Source organism: Erpetoichthys calabaricus, chromosome 16, assembly GCF_900747795.2.
Source record: "Erpetoichthys calabaricus chromosome 16, fErpCal1.3, whole genome shotgun sequence".
Lineage (NCBI taxonomy): Eukaryota > Metazoa > Chordata > Cladistia > Polypteriformes > Polypteridae > Erpetoichthys > Erpetoichthys calabaricus.
Genome location: NC_041409.2, coordinates 72,854,375 through 72,873,962, shown reverse-complemented (window position 1 = coordinate 72,873,962; position 19,588 = coordinate 72,854,375). Strand labels below are relative to the sequence as shown.

Below are 19,588 nucleotides of genomic sequence, written 5' to 3'. Positions count from 1 at the left end.
TTGAATTCTGAGGAAAAAAATGAATTTAATCCATTTTGGAATAAGGCTGTAACATAACAAAATGTGGAAAAAGTGATGCACTGTGAATACTTTCCGGATGCACTGTGTGTATGTGTGTGTGTGTGTATATATATATAATATATATATATATAATATAAATAAATAAATAAATAAAATGCTAAGGGTTGTCTGTCTGTCACACAAAAATGCTCAAACCACTGGGCCTTGATCTTTGACCTTTGTCTTTATCATGGACTTCTGACAGGAGATGCTCAACATGACCCCAACTCCGGGGTTACGTTGCTGATGTAATTAAGCTTTGGGTCCTATTCATGGCAAGTGCCAGCACAGCCATGCATCCTAGCTGACAGGAAAATAACAGCAGCACAGGCATGCTACATAGCTGACACGAAAAATAAAATGCGGTGTCCTCTGCTGAAAGTAAAGCTTATTGCAAAGGCTGACTGACTCTTTTCATCGTAAAAGTAAATTTCAAGTGCAGCAGAAAGTCTTGTGTGACCAAAGATCTGGAGATGCTGGCTTCCTCTGCAATGTTACTGGACTTTGGGTCCTTCTCATGACAAACAGTGGTGCAGGCGATAGGAAAAGGACAACGGGGACAGCTAATGACAGTGAAGCACATTACACAAGCCAACTGATAGTATCACAAATACAAATCCTATACTTCAAGTGCAAAAGATCATCATATACGTCATTAGGATAACAACAAAGGTGGTGGCACCCATGGCAGGGTGACCAGGGGTGCTGTTTTTTGTGAGAAGCAATTGAACCAGCTTTCTTCAAGGTCCAGAGGTCCTAGTGTCTCCTAGTTAAAGAAAATTTGCTTTATACATAGTTTTTTTTTTTTTTGCTGTAACCTTTTCCAGTCTGCTCTGGTTTTCTCCCACATTTTTGTAAGGGCTTAAAAATGTTTTGCCAGCAGACTGGAATTAAAAAATGCAAAACGGAATATATTCAGCAGTCAATTGATGGTTAACTGTTAATGGAATGTACATCTTTGTCAGATGTAATGTTGTGGTTAAAAAGGGCAGCTTTAATACATCCAAATAAAGCAATAACGGATTTAAACTGTAAGAGAGTACAGGGCTTTCAGTTTTAACTTTATCAACAAAATAGCTTCACACTAAAACTTTAGCAAAGTGACAGCCTCTGAGCTAGATGCATGCCTGACGATAACTGCGTTGCAGAGTAGAGTGATAAAGCTAGTCAGGAATGAAGCAAGTTAACAACTTTGTAAATTTAGTAGCAGAGTTTCATGTCTGCACATAGCAGAAATCCAGATTAGGGGTACAAGTTTAGGATTGATGAGGTTATTGCCTTTGTCCTGAATTAGCAATCTGGCACAACCTTTTGGAATTGCTTGATGTGAATTGATACTTTGTGTACAAAGAAACACTTAAAAGAGAATGGCACTGATCAAACACTACCCTAAATCAGATAGTACTTTCACATCTTGAAGTGGACAAGTATGGTTAGAGTGTCTTTTTTGTGTATTTGATCAAACAGTCACTTCTGGATGTTTGGATTTCTAACTTCCGCTAATTAAGTGCAGCTAGATTAGACTCCTGGTAATTTTGACCAGGTTTGGTAAAATGTAAATGGTATCCCTGCATTTGTAATAGATTTTTAGTTACCAGTTCAATAATAATAAACTTTAAGTGCTAGTAGTCCTAAACTGGTCTATATTAAATAATGTTATTTCTCACAATGGTTGGAAAATTATAAGCATAAAGATATTTTTTAAAACATATCACTTATATTTTTTGTTAAAGCGTTTCATATGTACTGTATATTTTTATAACCAATATCAGGATCACCTGACATTGAAGTAAGTTTAGGTGGGTTTTAAAAAATAGTTGGACGTATATTCTATAGTTTTTATTTATTTAATGTTTGGTGACTATTTCTGATTAGTCACTGACTCAAACAAAATATGCAAATATGTTAAATGTAATGTACTGTAACTGACAAATCCAGCTACGTTTAAATATTAATTGTTCAACAACTGATGCATAATAGCTGGCTTTTTTATTTTAAGAAGCTTAAGCTTTTGCAAAGCTAGTGGTAAACCACAAATACAATTAATGTTTTGCTCCACTTAGGTGTGGTGTGAAAGCATGGTTTGGTGCAAAGTGCAGTAGCAATTTAAAATGAAGGTCAGTGTAGATCCCACCAAAAACAGTGGCCACTTTACTATGGCTGTTTATCAAGTACTTGAATGTGTATTTTGGAATTTTTCACACTTAAGAAGTTAGATTCAGCTGTTTCTTTTCTATTCTCAGGCACGAAACATACATTCTGGAGACTTGGCAGCAGTTAAGATAATCAAGTTGGAACCAGGTAAAAACCTATTTTTATAATTGAATTGTATATTAACACATGTCCCTATGGTTTACAATAATACATTGATCATAGATCATGCACAGATGTCCATTATGATAGGAGTTGAGTTTTTAACAAGCACACGTGCTTTATAGTATTTTGTCTGTTGGGCTGCTGTTGTTGTTCTTTTTGCTAATTTGCTAATCCCAGACATGCATGAATCTATATATATAATTCACTAAGCCGCTGACAAGTAAGACACCCATGGCGTACGCAGGACGGAGCCACGCCCACCAACTCTAAGACCATTGGATACGACAACAACTCGCAGAGCCACGCCCACCAACTCGGATGCGACGACTCAGAAAACACAGCATCATTTATGTTCGTCGGTGCTAGAGTCCACATGCACCTCTGAGCCACGTTGACTGTTCATAGAGGCATGTTTCTCGCGGATGTAAATCGCTGTATGCAGCGTTTGAAACAGTTTGCGAGAGGTATCCCATGGGATCCTTAAAACAATCCTTTAAAACTTAGCAGTCTTTAAAAACCAATAAGCCCTGTGCCTCTTTTTCATTAGCGTCTCACCTGCTTCACCGATGCAGGCCCTGCAACAGTCGAGACGCTCTCTCAGCAGCTGACCTTCTCTGTGCCTGACTCCACTACTGTCAGTCGCCTGATTAAAAATAGCCTTTTGAAGGGGAGCTATGGGCCCGCTATACCACAGGAACACATTGCCTTCGAGCTTGCTCTCGCTCACTCTAACGTACCGGCTTTCTCTCTCTCCTCACTCGCTCGTACACTGCACAGGGGAGAAACGCCTGCAGCACGACTCCACCCGGAAACTATTTCAGCCACACTTCCACGCCCCTCACTACGCTGTGAGCGTGGTGATTATTTATTTAAAAATGGCCTTTTGAAGGGGAGCTGTGGACCCGCTATACCACAGGAACACCTGTGACATTGCCTTCACATTGTTTTCTTTTTATTTCTGATCCCGTCGAGCAGATCAGACACCCAGGTAAACAACACTGAATAATCAATAGCTGCAACTACTTTGCCCGCCCCAACTCCTCACCTGAGTCGGTTTCGTCTGTGTTCAGCAGTGTTTCCCAGACTCGGTCCTGGTGAACCCCTCTGGCTGCAGGGTTTTGTTCCAACCGGATTCCTAATCATTAATGACGGTGAAACTCATCCGGGATAAGTCGGTTTTTCAAATGCAGCCGTGTAGCAGATTAGTCTAGCTGGATGTAATAATCTGAGATGAATGCGCGCCCCTGCACTGAGTGAGAAGCCAATGTATATTGGGTCTAGAAAACATGATGAGCAAGTCTTTGATAGGCTGCAACAAAATGATGAAAGTACGGGCGCATTTTTTCACACAAGCTGTGTGGGTGGGTGGGTGGGTGTTAGTTAATTAATTAGTTACTCGAAGGATTTCAAGATTTAATGTGCACAAGCTGTAACACTGCAAAAGCAGCCCAAACCAGAAAAGACGGCTGGCAAAAAGTGGCCGACAAATTAAACGCGTGTGCATTGTACTTACTGAAAGCAGCGTTACAGATTTTGCAAATGTTAATTTTTTTCCCTCTGCTTAAAAAAAACATTAAAAAAGCGGCGTGATTATGCAGCGTATACTACGCCGCAGGTTGGTATGCAGCATGTAAAACAGTTTGTTTGTCACGGATAATTTGCCTTTTACTTTTACACGAAGACAATTTCCTGTTAGATTGGCCTTTGCGATGACAATTAATAAGGCACAGGGCCAAACTTTCAAAAAGATATGCATGTATCTGCCAAAACCAGTTTTCAGTCACGGACAGTTGTATGTTGCTCTCTCCAGAGTTCCATCTTTTCATTCACTTACTGTTGTATCCTCAAACCCATCCCTTTTAGACAGCTGTGTTTTTCCTTAAGTGTTCAGCCATTAATAAATAATTATGCGGTGTATGCCTGCAGGAACACGTGCAGAGAGAGAGAGCGAGAGAACGAGTGCGAGTGCAAGTGACAGACACACACACAGACACATACAGGCGCGCGAGAGAGAGAGAGCGCTGGACGCATAAGAATAATAATACTTCATTACATTGATATACCGGTGTTTTCAGTATTCAAAGCGCTATCCACACAGGGAGGAACCGGGAAGCGAACCCAAAATCTTCCACAGTCTCCTTACTGCAAAGCAGCAACACTACCACTGCGCTACAAGGCAGTTAAAGAATGCACCGGGCTCGATTTTGTTTTCACTTCTGTTTACAGCGATCAGGTCGTAGTGTGCATTATTGCAATGTTACTTTTCTTGGTGGCTTATTACATTATGGATGTTTCACATGTTCATTTTTTTCCCTGTGCTTAAAAGACATTAAAAAAGTGTTTCTCAACTGTGACTCCGGAACAACTCGGTATGCAAGCTATATTAAGCGTCAACAACGAAGACTCGCTACACCTTAATGAACAAGTGCTGAAACTTATCCCTACCGACGAAATAACTTTCACCAGCGTGGCCTCCATTGTCACAGACGATCCCGCTTTCAGTCACAGACAATTGTATGTTGCTCTCTCCAGAGGTCCATCTTTTCATTCACTCACAGTGGTATCCTCAAACCCACCCCATTTGGACAACTGTGTCGTTCAGGAAGTGTTCACCCATCAATACGTAATTATGCGGCGTATGCTACGCCGCGGGTTGGCTAGTAATTTATAAAAGGTAAAAAAGTAAACCTCTGTACCATCCAGATGCTTAAGCTACATTGGCAAGTGTTAGAATTTTTTGAAAACTACTATTTTAATTTGATGCTTCTCCTAAATTATGATTAGCTGCTTTACAAAAATTCAGGTATACAAAGAAAGTAATTTAATACTTGAATTCTTTTTATCAAACTTAATGAAACTGAATTTTCATGATTGCAAAGAGCAAGTCAAGGGTGATTATCACTTTGTGTTCCTCAAGGACTAATACCTGATAATCTTCGTAATCATTTCAAGCACGCATTGCTAGAGGGTTCAGAATGGAGAAGGGCTATATGTTTGAGACAGAGCTGGATGTAAATGATGCAAAATCAGTCTTCAGTCATTCTTATTACTGATAATATACTTCAGTCAACTTGTCGCATATGATGCTCATTTGTCATCTTGCATTATCTTGAGTGTCATTGCTTAAAGAAATAAAATAACTGAAATGGATTGAGAAGCCCACTGCATTGCATGTGAAACCGAACATGAAAAAGTATAGGTAGAAACCCTTTTTAAGTATTTCATGGATAGAAATGTCATTTTGAGGTTTGTTACTATTAAACAAATTCTGTAAACATGCTTGTATTTTGGTGTGATTTGAACGAAAATGGAGGTGATTGGTAGTTGGGAGGTGGGGTAATACTTCCATTTTTAATGGTAATTATATATTCAAATTACAAACGTTCCCCTTAGAAGGAATTTTCAGAAATGGATTAGTGCCACAAAGCAGGGGGTAAACTACTGTATATAGATTTTAGAATTTAATTGAACAAGTTAATATTTATTAAATGTAATGTTATTTTTAAACATCAGACAGCATTGGTGCCTAGTAGATAATATACATACTACCACATTTTAATAGAACATTTCACGTTTAAAAGTCAGTTACAATAATCTTTGCCATCAGTCATGCTTATTTTCAGTTTCCATCAAAACAGACCTCAGCTTTGGATGTCTATTTGCTTATTATGTTACAGTAATTGCAGAGTGATACTAATTCTGTATTTTGATTAGAGATGTCTTTCCTGAGCCAAAGCGCATCTCCTTTGCTCAAACACCCAGAACACACAAGTATATGTAGTACATTCTTTCTTAATAAAACAGGATAAAGCCTTGCGTTATGCATTCAGTGTAGTGCCTGTGATCCCAGCTGTGCTACTCAAGAGTCAAGCAGAATGGCACACAGAACTCTAGCACCATAAGGCAGGCTTGCATTCTTCTTATAACCACAACATACATCTAATACTAGATCAGCAGGACTAATGTGTCCCAAGCAAGACATGCTCTCACAGGACAGAAGGAAAGCAGTATACCACAACCCTAAATATTTCAAATTATTGGAATAGCTTCTGAATGGTTAACAATGTTAGCTTTAACATTTGTTGATGACATTCTCTCTGCTTCTAGAAAACCTTCTCCTGGGAAATGCCACATCCTGAAATGGAAATGAGTCAAAAAGCACATCAGTGTAGAAATTAACTCTATAACCTCTGTTTAGTGGTTGTTGAAGATTAATGAAAACCAGTGTTTATTTACTGTACTGAAATATATGGGAAATATCTAAAGTCAGGTATATAGATTTGTGCAAATGAGCGATTTTGTTTGTCTTTTTTCACTGAACATTTCCATAACAAACTCTTCTATTTCAGTTTCCTTCATTTTCCACTGCAATACATTTTAATCTGCTGAATGGAATATAGAGTTAAGGGGGTAAAAAACTTTAGTGCATTCATGCTTACATATATGTCACCATAGCTTTTTATTAATTTAATAAAAAAGAAAATACAAAAAATCCTTTGTTTACTTACTATTCCCTCTTAAAGTGAAAGTGTTGTATTTCATGTTTTTCTAGTAGTCTCCTTCACCTTCACAGCCTGTCACAAAGGCTGCTGCAACAGCCTACTTCAGCAAGGTGGGGAGGGGGCTAAGCTGTTGTTTGAAAACTAATATTGTCTTAGTTTCACAGGTCAGGTTTTTATACCTTTTTAAAGAGCAGACATTTCACTTTTAATTCCATGAAAGCATATCACTGTATGCCACACCAATTGCTTTATAAAGTATTTTCATTGAGACCGTGAGCACATCAGGATTTCTTTGTCCCTTATTTGAGTTCCTGTTTACATATGGAATTGATGTGCAGGTCGCTATCCACTCAGTATTCTGATGTTCATCAGTTTTCCAAAGAGCCATTACGGTCATTGTGGTATGATGGAAATAGTAGAATGATCAATTTGCACCAATTATTGCCTAGTTTTATTGGTTACACTATAATATAACCTAATGTAGGCTGTGACATAGTCTATAGTAGGTTACATACAATTAATTAAACAGCAACAACATACCTTGTGTACTTTAGGGGAAGTCTGAGTGAGGTATAAGGAATCAAGCGATTCCACTCTATGTCATCTGCTCTTTTTGTTGCTCGGACATGGGTTGCATGCTAAATTGATTTAGAACTGTATTGTATATATGAATAAATTGTGAAATTTCTTTTCAATTTTGTGCTTAAATGCGAATTTTTTTTAAAAATTTTTTTGTTGTGTTCATGAATGAAAATATAAATAGCTATTCACAGTTAAAAACAAGTTTTTATGAGTTTAATTTTGAAGACCTGTGCTATCAGCTTAATAGCCGAGGGGTTAAAGCTGTTTGCATATCTGATGGTTCATTATTACTTAACAGAATGCAGGGGATTATTAGTGTTTTGCTGTGTTGGATGTAGTATAAATTGATAAAGAATGCTTTCCTCAAACATTTATTATAAAAATTATCCTTTGTAGTTTTGGAGTGTGTCTCTTGTGCTAAAGTTTCTGATAGATTCCTCTTTGGTTCTACTTAAGCTTGGCCTGTTTCTCTTATGTGGACTTATCAAATCTTTTGGGTTTTGTACAGTTTGTGATTCTAACTATGGTATTCTTAGCAAATTTCGATCCTTAATTGACCAAACATTCACTTTGAAGCTGCATTCACAACAGTATCTTGCTCAGTAGCTTAATTCATAATGGTGTCCTGGTACCATTGCCCTGCAGCTGTGAATAGAGGAATTACTTCTGTAATTTACAGGCTGGTTTTGAAGTGTACTGTAGTGACATGCCTTCTCAAGCTCCTATTCATTACATTGCACGCTTAGCACATTTTATTAAACCAGCTTGCAGTCTAGTGTGACAGAATAAAAGACTTTGAATTCTTTGCTTGCCTTTAACAACACTACAAATCCCAAAACACTAAAAATTGACAGTGATAGGACAGAATTAGCAAAATAAAATCCCATTAGGATTCAAAACACTTTCTAATTTAAAGCAGTCTCTTGGTTGAAATTGAACTTTTAAACAAACAAAAAAAAAAAAACATAAGATGATGTTTTGGTTTGTAATGTGAATTTTAATATTTTGTTATGTGAAGATAAATCAGTTGGCTTCTGTTATTCAATGATCGAACATTTGTGTTTCTGATTAATCTAGTACTTGAAGAAGATATATTGTTGGTCTCAAAGTCTGAGTACATTTTTTGGCTTTCTCGCAATTAAGCAAAGAACTTTGATTACCAAGCTGTCATTATAGGCCTCTCATGCTGTACCTAACTGCATATCAGTTTCAAAGTTAATTTAGATAAAATAGATGTATTGTGTAAATAGGCCTCTTACAAATAGTCCTTTCACTCTTACTAGTGGGAAACAAAGAACCGTAAAAGTTGTCTCTAGTTTTGTAGTATATTCTATAGTGATTTTTTTTCTTGTAAAATTACAATATTTTCTTTATTGGAGTTTTGTGTGTTAAGTAGGAATGGGAGTAAGTAGACAAATACAAGTTGGTCTTGAATTACAGACTTCTTAACCTTACGGCAGTCTGAAGATAGGAATGAACTATACTGAGCAATTATAACAAGTATTCAGCAATAAAGTTTTCAGCTGCATCACTATAAGTCATAGCCACAATTTCTACGTTATTAATTATTGTTGTTAAGCAAAGTTAAATGTTTCAACAGAGTTTAACTGATGAGACCCAGTTTCCTTATGCTAGATCAGGCAATCTAAACAAGACAACCACTATAACCATTACACCCATGTGAGGCTTTACTTATATTAGTATTTATACATTTGATCTTATCTATACTGTCATTAGATTATCCTCTTTCACTTGTAGGGATCTGTATTTCAATTGCCAGGTGCATTATTTCATCATACATGTTGAAATTGACAGCCATGATATGGCCGGTCGGTTAAAAGTTTAAAAATAAAAGTTAAAATGAAACATCAGTGCAAACATACAGCTTAAGAATTAATGTTGCCAGATTGATTTTCACTATTTGACTATAATTCAAATGTATTAAAAAACCTAATTTGAAAATAAAAATTGATATGTAGACATATAAGAAGAGTGTTTTGTATTCACCTCATGCTAACTTCAGAACCTTACCAATTACATTGACATTCTACACAGCCTAATGGTATCACTTTTAGGATCAGACTTCTCACATTTTTGACTGGTTAGCTTGTATCTTCTTTAATGACATTGGCAGCCACCTTCTTTAAAACCACATCCTTTCAAAGTATTTTGTCTTCTTCGCTGCTGTCTTCCTAGATCATGTGAACCTCTAATCTTTATTTAAATATATCTCCTGCACCCTAAAAGTGTAAGTTTTGCTTCTTATTGAAGATGTACGCTGGAACTTTTAAATACTTCGTACAGAAAGATACCAGCTGCTTTTATGTCCGATTTGACTTTTGAACATCAGTGGTTCTCATTTTTGCTTGTACAGCCAATACACACTTACACACCATTTAAGGTATAACTTGCTTGTATAATTTTTGGCTGCTTTGTTGCCACAATTTATGCAATAACTGGGGTTTATCCATCAAAGTAGTTGAAAGTCATTCAGTGTTGTTTTTTTAATTGTAATGCAAAGAAAAAGACACAAATCAATCAAGGATACAATGATTACTACATTCCATACATGTGTGTTGTATACTAAACAAGGTATGCACTCCCTAATTGAAGATATGTGATTAGAAAACCTATTATGAAAAAGTAAAGGATAAAAAAAATGAAAAAACTCAAGATACTGAGATATCGAAAAGGTTAGCAGATGCCTAGCTTTTATTTTCTAAGAGCTTTAAATATTCTTCATAGTCTGCAAAAGACTATTTTTCCTAAGTTTAAGTAAAATAAGTCATCAGGAGGAGATTGCGTCAAGATCATTCCAGCTGAGCTGAATAAAATGTTAAGCAAGCAATGCAGATTAATGTGTCACATTTGATTTTCACATGTTACTCTGAATAATACTTATAAAGGATTTGAAGTTTATGTGAATCCTAAACTGTTAACAAAGACTGTTGCCAGTGTGATCTCAGTGTAAGGTTTTCCAAAAACAATACAACATAGTGAAGCAGGTACTTATTAACATTGTTCAAAATTCAGATCTTGTCCTAGATATATTTTAGATAATCTTAGTCAAGTATATGCAGTGTACAGGTTATAGTTGAATTACATTGGGTTTTATATTGACTGGTGAGCAGTATATCTTGATGTCTCGGTTTCCTTCATTATCTGAAGTTTTAATTTAAACATCCTGTTTCCGATATTGCTTTATATAAACTAAGAGGTCGGTGTTTGAAATTTTGAATTTTTAAAGAAATGTTGTAACTCGCATATAGTAGAAGAATGTGTTACTAGAAATAATTTTGAAGGCATCATTTTTCAAAGGATGAAAACCAAGTGTCAGTATAGAGATCTGTAAAGGTTGAGATACTGGTTGATAACCATGAATTAAATACAAACATAAATGAAAGCCGCTGAAAATAGTATTTCAGTCTTAAAGTGTGTCTTGCATTTGTACCATATTTTGAATGCATGGTGAGCCACCAGATTACTGGTTAAATAGCAATAATTAGCAATGACAGGTGTAGAATTCAAAGCAGGTGGAGAGGTGTTTCAGCAGGATTTCTTGATTTCCATGGGTAACCAAGCAGGTACAGTACCATTATTTTCTGGTTCTCTCCATATTCTTGGAGCGTATACAGTACATGTATATTTGTGATACAGTTAATCAGGGTTGTTCCTTTGCCACACTAATCTTTAAGACTTTTCAGATTTTTTTTAAATACAGTATTGCCTTTTTTGCCACAATTTTTTAAACAGATTTGTAAGTCAATATGTAAGAATATTATGAAAGCATTTGGCAGCATTAAGAAGAAAGACACCTCACGCCTGGACAAACTGGTGAGGAAGCCAGGCTCTATTGTTGGCATGGAGCTGGACAGTTTGACATCTGTGGCAGAGCGACGGGCGCTCAGTAGGCTCCTATCAATTATGGAGAATCCACTGCATCCACTAAATAGTATCATCTCAAGACAGAAGAGCAGCTTCAGCGACAGACTGCTGTCACTGTCCTGCTCCGCTGACAGATTGAGGAGATTGTTCGTCCCCCAAACTATGCGACTCTTCAATTCCACCCTGGGGGGTAAACGTTAACATTTAACATTATACAAAGTTATTGTCTGTTTTTTACCTGCATTATTATCAATCTTTAATTTAATATTGTTTATTGTATCAGTATGCTGCTGCTGGAGAATGTGAATTTCCCCTTGGGATTAATAAAGTATCTATCTATCTATCTATCTATCTATCTATCTATCTATCTATCTATCTATCTATCTATCTATCTATCTATCTATCTATCTATCAACTTTAGAAAAGCAACAATATTAATTTTGCATGCTAATGTATGGTGAAGGCATGACCATCTGTTAACAACTTGTTTGTAAAAACTTAATTTGAATAAGTGTTTACATTTTTTGCATTTATAACTACTTGATATTTGAATTGTTGTGAAACAATTAAAATAACTAGGTCCAGTTCAAGCTGGTGGATAGCGCTATTCTCTGGAAATAACATGCTCTTGTATAATGTAATTGTAAACCCAGAAAAGTAGAATTCATCCAGTAAACTCCGTATGTGTCGAAGTGTGAAATATGGATTGGTAACATAGATCAGAATATCCTGAACATAAAGACACTTTTTGTTTAAACTGTTCCATCATAATCCTCTGAATTTCTAGTTGTTTGTGAGGTCAGATAGCCAGGGGCTTGATAGCATTGGTTATGATTGACAGCCCAGGGTTTATTCCTTGTTCTAAGTGCAAAATAGTAAGACTATATATTGTTTACTGTATATGAAGAAAAGCTTGGAGTACACTTGCATGTATGTTGGGTCCAACCCTAAATTTGCAGAGTGCAGTGAATAGTTGCCCTCATTCACGTATATCAAAAGCTTTTTGTACAATCGGAGATAACAAGACCTCTGGAAGCTGTGATTTTGCTCGGATATGTATGTTTTTACCATCTAAGCTGAACAATTGTCATAGTGTTTACTTTATAACAAGTTCAGTTTTATCTTATTGTATAGTAAAAGATAGCACTTTCTCTGTTCTGTTTGCTAAAACTAATGCCAAAATCTTCATATTGTTGTTCATCAAAGGAAATGGTCTATAGGTTTCACATCTAAAGGGTTTTATTCATTTAAGAAAGGTAGTATTAGATGACCAATGTACTGTAGTCATACTTGGCTGTATGTTTAACTTCTTTAGCTGTTATAAACACAGTAACAGCAGAGCTAATTTAATAGATAGCTTTTAATAGCAATCTGGCAGACCAGAGGAGAATAACTGTGAGCAAGAAATGTTGATCAATTATTATTTTTAATGCCTTTTTGTGTTTTCGATTGATTTACATGGGCTTCTTAAGTGTTAACAGAGGTAGGAAGAGGTGTGTATGTCATAATTATTCATGCCCTTAGGAACTCTGTGTACAGAAAGCAAGGTTATTATAGTTAACGAAAACTAAAATCAAAACTGAAACTATTATTAAAAAAACATTTTCGTAAACTGATATAAAATAATTAACAAAACTGAAATGAAAAACTAAAACTAAATGAAACTATTAAAGTAGCTGGAAAGACTAACTGAAATAAATAATAATTTACTAAAATATTTTTAGTTTTCATTTTTGAATGAATATTCTTGCCATTAGTCTTTAACCCTGTTAAGTTTTCTCTAAAACAGAAAGTCATCCACCACGAACCACCCGCATATATTCATCCTGTGAACGGCGGCTAGTGACGGAGGGCGGCTGTTCACGCAGCATTTGCGACAGAGCAAGCTGAGTGAGGGTGCGTAAAGCCTGTGAAATAGAAAGCGATTTACTTGCCGACTTTCTTTGCGCTTGTTGTATATCAAGATGTACAGTAATCCCTCACCTATCGCGGGGGTTACGTTCCAGAGCCCCCCGCTATAGGTGAAAATCCGCGAAGTAGCGACCTATATTTATTTTATTATTTATACATATTTTAAGGCTTTATAAACCCTTCCCACACTCTTATAAACCTTTCTCACTCTCTTGTTAACCTTTCCCACGCTCTTATAAACACTTCCTATGCTCTTAAACACTTTCTACATTCTTAAACACCTCAGACCAACACTGCACACTGCACGCAGCGATCAGACGTTAATGTGTCTGCACTCGCTTTGTGAAGGGGGCAGCTGAACTCACGCTGAGCAGAAATGGACTTTGTGCTGCTTCTGCCAAAATGCCTGCTTGTCGCTCTGCGAGTTCGGAAGAAGGAGGAGGAGTGTGTGTGTGTGTGTGTGTGTGTGTGTTCGTGTGTGTGTGTGGGTATGTGAGAGCTGAATGCACCTTCGCTCAAACCCCCCCTCCCCGGAAGCGCAGTACGCTCCTGCCACTTCGCATTGTCAAGGGGGTGGGGAGCTGAATGAACGCTAAGGAAAAGTGGACTTTGTGCTGGCTTTGTGCTGCTTGTTGCTCTGCGTGTCAATAATTTAAAAGCCTGTACATCACCAATTTTCCTGTCTCACTGTCTTGTCTTGCGTGAAGTTAAAATGTTTTATAATAGTGAGATGTTACTCATATCCTTAGCCCGACATCCACATATCATATGTGTTAACAAAGTGTGTTTTATAAGTTTACATGTGTTTAAAGCATGTGGGATGGGTATTTTAAGGCTTAAACTATAAAAATGTTTATTTATATGGTCTTTCTATATCGCGGATTTTCTCCTGTTGCTGATGGGTCTGGAACATAACTTCCGCGATAGGCGGGCAATCACTTGTATTTAAAAACCCGCAAAGTCGTGAATCCGCAAAAAGTGAACCGCGAAGTAGCGAGGGATTACTGTAATTCAAACAGCTGGAATAAGAATGTGCTGGTCAACAAAACGTTTACCATATGGACAGAAAAATCAGTGAGTAACGTTTCAGTTTATTTCTCAGGTGTCTGCTTTTTGTTGACAGCAATTCATCTGCCACTTCGCACAGGAGAAATCGTTTAGTAATCATGAAAAAATTCGACCTCAATATTTTGATGAATCTTGACCTTATAGACTAACCAGTGTCCAGCAATACTGTTTTTTGGAATTGTGTGTGTACGCGTGGGTGTGTGTGTATAAACACGATAACTCAAAAACACAACTAGATAGATGGATGAAATTTGGCATGTGGTTGTTACACCACAATTCTAGATCTGTATTAACTTTTGGGCCAAATCCATCACCCGGAAGTGGTACTTTACCTGAACACATACTCGATTTTTTTTTTATTTATTTATACAGCTGCAGAGTCCGATTTATTCAACTTTACTTTTATAATAATTGTTCAATATATTATTAATTTGATTTGTTGTTGATGGTTCCTTAATGTACATAATATAAAAATATAATCATTGTCTTGCGGTTTACTCCTCAAATATCCATCCCCATATCTGAGTATACTGAGGGGAGGGCACTCCCGGTTTTTGAAAATAAAACGGCACTGATCGAGAGAATGACCAGGTCATCATACAAGATCAGCATATTGTTGCTGACCAATCACTTTTGCTTTAAAAAAATTGTTTAACAACGAACGATACAAACAAAGGTAGAGAGTCTGACAAGTGATGAAAAACTAAACATACTAATGGGTTTTTGTATTTATTCCATATTTATTAATTTATCTTTTTTAGTTCGGATTCACGACTCAAAATACCTGATATTGTGACAGTAATCCATTAGCAGAATTATATTTTAAAATATTTGTCTCCTTTTTTCAATGATTTTCTCTCTCTTTCTCAAAATAGATAGTTGAAATATCATATTCTTTTTGTTCTTAACATCAGCCTTACCATACATATTGCATACCAGGGATTTTTCCTGCCTTGCATCCAAACCTGCTGCAGTAGGCTCCAGATTTCCTGTAATCCTACTCTGGATAAACAGGTTTAGGTAATGTATATGTTGTTCGTAATCTCAGACGCTGTCTCTGTTGTATTATGCCCGTCTGTACTCCTATTACCTGCTCTTGCTCTGCTCATTATGGGTTTACTGTCCTTTATGGTGGTCTATTCAAGACTTACTGCCCCCAACCTTGACACTACATGCTTCTTGTTCTTTTGTTTCCCTCAATACAGCTAGGTGGGGTCTGCACACTCATTCAAGTCAAACAGCCCTGTTCTTCCTAATTCCTGTGATTTTCATGAGAAAATATTTTAAAAATTATAAAATTGTGTAAAATTGTTCATATTCAGTGTCTAGTTTTGATTATGCTTGTTTTTATCAGACAAAACCAAAACCAGATAGTAAACCAGGCAGTGTAGTAAGCTTTGACTAACATTAAACTCATATCCAAATCTGTTAAGTGTACAGTTCTGTCTGATTGTGACACAAAACTAACTCTGTAGGCACTCTATGCCATAATTACTAAAACTAAAACTGAAACTAATATATATATAAAAATAAAATAAAAATGTTTTTGTCAAATAAAAACTAAACTAAAACTAAAAATACACGATGAAGTAAAACTAAACTGAATTTCCAAGTAAGGTCAGAAAAAATATAGAAATAAAAACTAATATAAAAAGGCAAAACTATAATAACCTTGACAGAAAGAAAATATGCAGTGTACAGTATAAAGGAGAAGGGGATGCAGTTTATTACTGCGCTATACTGGGCCCCACACAGTGTTCTACATATTTTGTACATGTCATGATGACAGTGTTAAAGTTTAAAAATGAAAATCACCATAGCATGTTAATAATAGACTTGCTAGTGCAATATACCTCATAAAGAAACGCACATGTAAAATCCAGAATCTTTAACTTAAGTTTGAATGTATTCAAACATACAGTATATCCATCCATCCATTATCCAATCCGCTATATCCTAACTACAGGGTCACGGGGGTCTGCTGGAGCCAATCCCAGCCAACACAGGGCGCAAGGCAGGAAACAAACTCCGGGGAGGGTGCCAGCCCACCGCAGGGCGCACGCACACACACACACACACCTCCAACCACACACCAAGCACACACTAGGGACAATTTAGAATCGCCAATGCATCTAACCTGCATGCCTTTGGACTGTGGGAGGAAACCCACGCAGACACATGAGGAAGCAAACCCAGGTCTCCTAACTGTGAGGCAGCAGCGCTACCACTGCGCCACCGTGCTGCCCCATACAGTATATTTATTTTTAAAATTTAAATATAAATCTGAATTATTGGTTTATTTAGTAGCCCTTTGGTCACACAAGTAATCGTTATTGCTGACAGCTCTCAAATAATAAATTTAATATAAGCACTTAGATATTTAGTGCAGAACAGTCTATTGTAAGTCTGTGGTCAAGATATTTAAATTAAGTTATTTTACAGTTTGTAAAAGCTGGTAGTTTTTGTCTCAATCAACCCATTCCATTTCCAGGATAGAAACAAATGGGTAATGTGCAAGGTGTTACAAATCTGTTAATGCCTTTATGTTTTAGTGTTAAAACGAACAGTGAATCCACAATGGGAGGATGACATCCAATTATTTTAGATGCAGTACATGTGACAATGCTGATCCTATAAACATGAGCGAAAGAAACAAGACACAAAATAAAAAAAGCCATAGTAAAGGCCAAGGGTCTTTGCTGCCTATAGTACACTGATCTTCATTACATCCTAAACAAAACATTCTTTAGTGGGTTTACATAAGCAGAAATGGATGTGCTGACTTTCCAGGTTAAAACTCTACTTCTGATGGTGTCAAGAAATGTGAAATTCTTATTCATCTCTCTATTCTGGCTAAATGTGAAAGTTTTCGTTTTAGTTAAACTTCCATAACACTGGTCTACAAGAAAATATTTGTTTGCTACTGGGAACTTCAGACCAGCTCTTTATTACGTTTTTATACTGATTTCATATATGAAATCGTAATTAAGCTAGCACGTCAGGTTTTTGAGATACAAATCATTGACGTTTTGACACTTTTGAATATCAATATAATAAATCAATGCAATATCTGGAGTTTGAAATATGTCAAACAAACCAGAAGATGATACCAGAGACACATGAAAACATGTTTATGTCAATTTACCTCAATATAAAAGCGAGGTCAGCATGCTCAAAAATGTTTGTGGCACTTGCTTTTGTGCTTGTACTGCACATCCATCTCTCTCTGTAAGAAACAACAGTTCATATCCATCCATCCATTTTCCATCCCGCTGAATCCAAACACAGGGTCACGGGGGTCTGCTGGAGCCAATCCCAGCCAACACAGGGCACAAGGCAGGAACAAATCCCGGGCAGGGTGCCAACCCACTGCAGCAACAGTTCATACTCTTGTGTAAATTTTTCCTGATATCGATTTTCCATTAGCTTTATATCTTTCCCCTTGCTCATCACTGACATTGTCCAGATTTGGTGGAAAAAAGTTGAGATGAGAATGTAAAAAGTGCATCTTCAGTGACATTTTGGCTCCCATAAGCAGATATGGTTTCAGCATGTTCTCCACAAGCTTAACATAATTCTCCGCTCTGTGACTGCCAAGAAAATTCTGGAGAATCTGCATGAATGCTTCCCATGCTGCTGATTCAGTTGGCTTCAGTTTCCTTTTGAACTCCTCGTCAAGTGTCAGTTCACTGATTTCTGGACCAACATAAACACCTTCCTCAATTTTGGCTTCACTTTTCCCAAGACCAAACTTATTTCTTAAATGCTGAAACGCATGGCCATTTCTGTCCATCGCCTTGACAATTTTCAAAGTAATGGTGAGTCTAACGAACGAAATGTCCTAAAATGCAATGTTATGTTAAGGAAACAGTAAAATTGACTACCTACTGCAGTGTAATGTCTTGAGTTGTGTCATTATGCTTTAGAGTCATATAAGACTTGGTAATCAGTAACCAATATTTTTCTGCTAATTAAAAATTACTAATTTTTAAATAAAATTGATAATGACAAGGTTAAACAACTTACAGCTGTTAGTAACGTGTGGCAAATTAGTTTATCTCGATGGTATCCTTAGTGGAATTCCCGGTATTTATCAAAATGGTTGTCTGCCTTTACTGTCTAGTCACCCTAGTTGTCCAAGACCTGAAACATCATAACTAAAAAACAGGACATGCTAGTTGAAAACGGTTTTCAGATTTGGAGTCAGCAAGTGAAATTTTTTAAATACAGGTGAAAGAATACCAGTAGCGAAATGCTTGTTGACCAGTGTAATTTTGTTTTATTGATATTCCAGATTATTTAGGCTGCATCACTATAGTAATTGGGTTAACTTTTGCCTGTTCACATACAGTGGGTACAGAAAGTATTCAGACCCCCTTCAATTTTTCACTCTTTGTTATATTGCAGCCATTTGCTAAAATCATTTAAATTAATTTTTTTCCTCATTAATGTATACACAGCACCCCCTATTGACAGACAAAAAAAAAGAATTTTTGAAATTGTTGCAGATTTATTAAAAAAGAAAAACTGAAATATCACATGGTCCTAAGTATTCAGGCCCTTTGCTCAGTATTTAGTAGAAGCACCTTTTTGAGCTAATACAGCCATGAGTCTTCTTGGGAAAGATGCAACAAGTTTTTCATACCTGGATTTGGGGATCCTCTGCCATTCCTCCTTGCAGATCCTCTCCAGTGCTGTCAGGTTGGATGGTAAACGTTGGTGGACAGCCATTTTTAGGTCTCTCCAGAGATGCTCAATTGGGTTTAAGTCAGGGCTCTGGCTGGGCCATTCAAGAACAGTCACAGAGTTGTTGTGAAGCCACTCCTTCGTTATTTTAGCTGTGTGTTTAGGGTCATTGTCTTGTTGGAAGGTAAACCTTCGGCCCAGTCTGAGGTCCTTAGCACTTGTCTGGTGCTCAGTTTTGATCACGTCTTTTAGGTTTGCTTATCTCAGCATGAATTCATTTGATAATGAACATTCTTTTCTCATAATTATTTAATTATTATTAATTTGACTAGGGATGATCCCAACATGCAGTAAGTTTTAATTTGATTTGTAAGGGCCAATCCTAGAAAGTTAAGGTTTAATGTTAAATTCACATAAGTGAATTTAAAAAAACAGCCGTCTGGAGATTTTTTTTTTTTCTGTTCTCCCTGGCCATCGGACCTTACTTTTATTCTATGTTAATTAGTGTTCCCTAATTTTAATTCTTATTTATTTTGTCTTTTTTCTCTTTCTTCATCATGTAAAGTACTTTTGAGCTA

General features: G+C 36.6%; 1 protein-coding gene across 5 annotated transcripts in view; it reads left to right on the top strand.

The window, feature by feature from the left end:
- map4k5 (mitogen-activated protein kinase kinase kinase kinase 5) overlaps positions 1–19,588 on the top strand; it is a 158,335-nt gene that overhangs the window by 22,848 nt on the left and 115,899 nt on the right. For 4 of the 5 annotated variants that reach the window (XM_051919940.1, XM_051919942.1, XM_028822350.2 and 1 more), the window contains exon 3: positions 2,304–2,361. The exons of the other annotated variant lie outside the window; for it this stretch is intronic. In XM_051919940.1, coding sequence (XP_051775900.1) covers positions 2,304–2,361 — 58 coding nt within the window. The remainder of the gene's footprint in view (positions 1–2,303; positions 2,362–19,588) is intronic. 5 annotated transcript variants of the gene reach the window in all.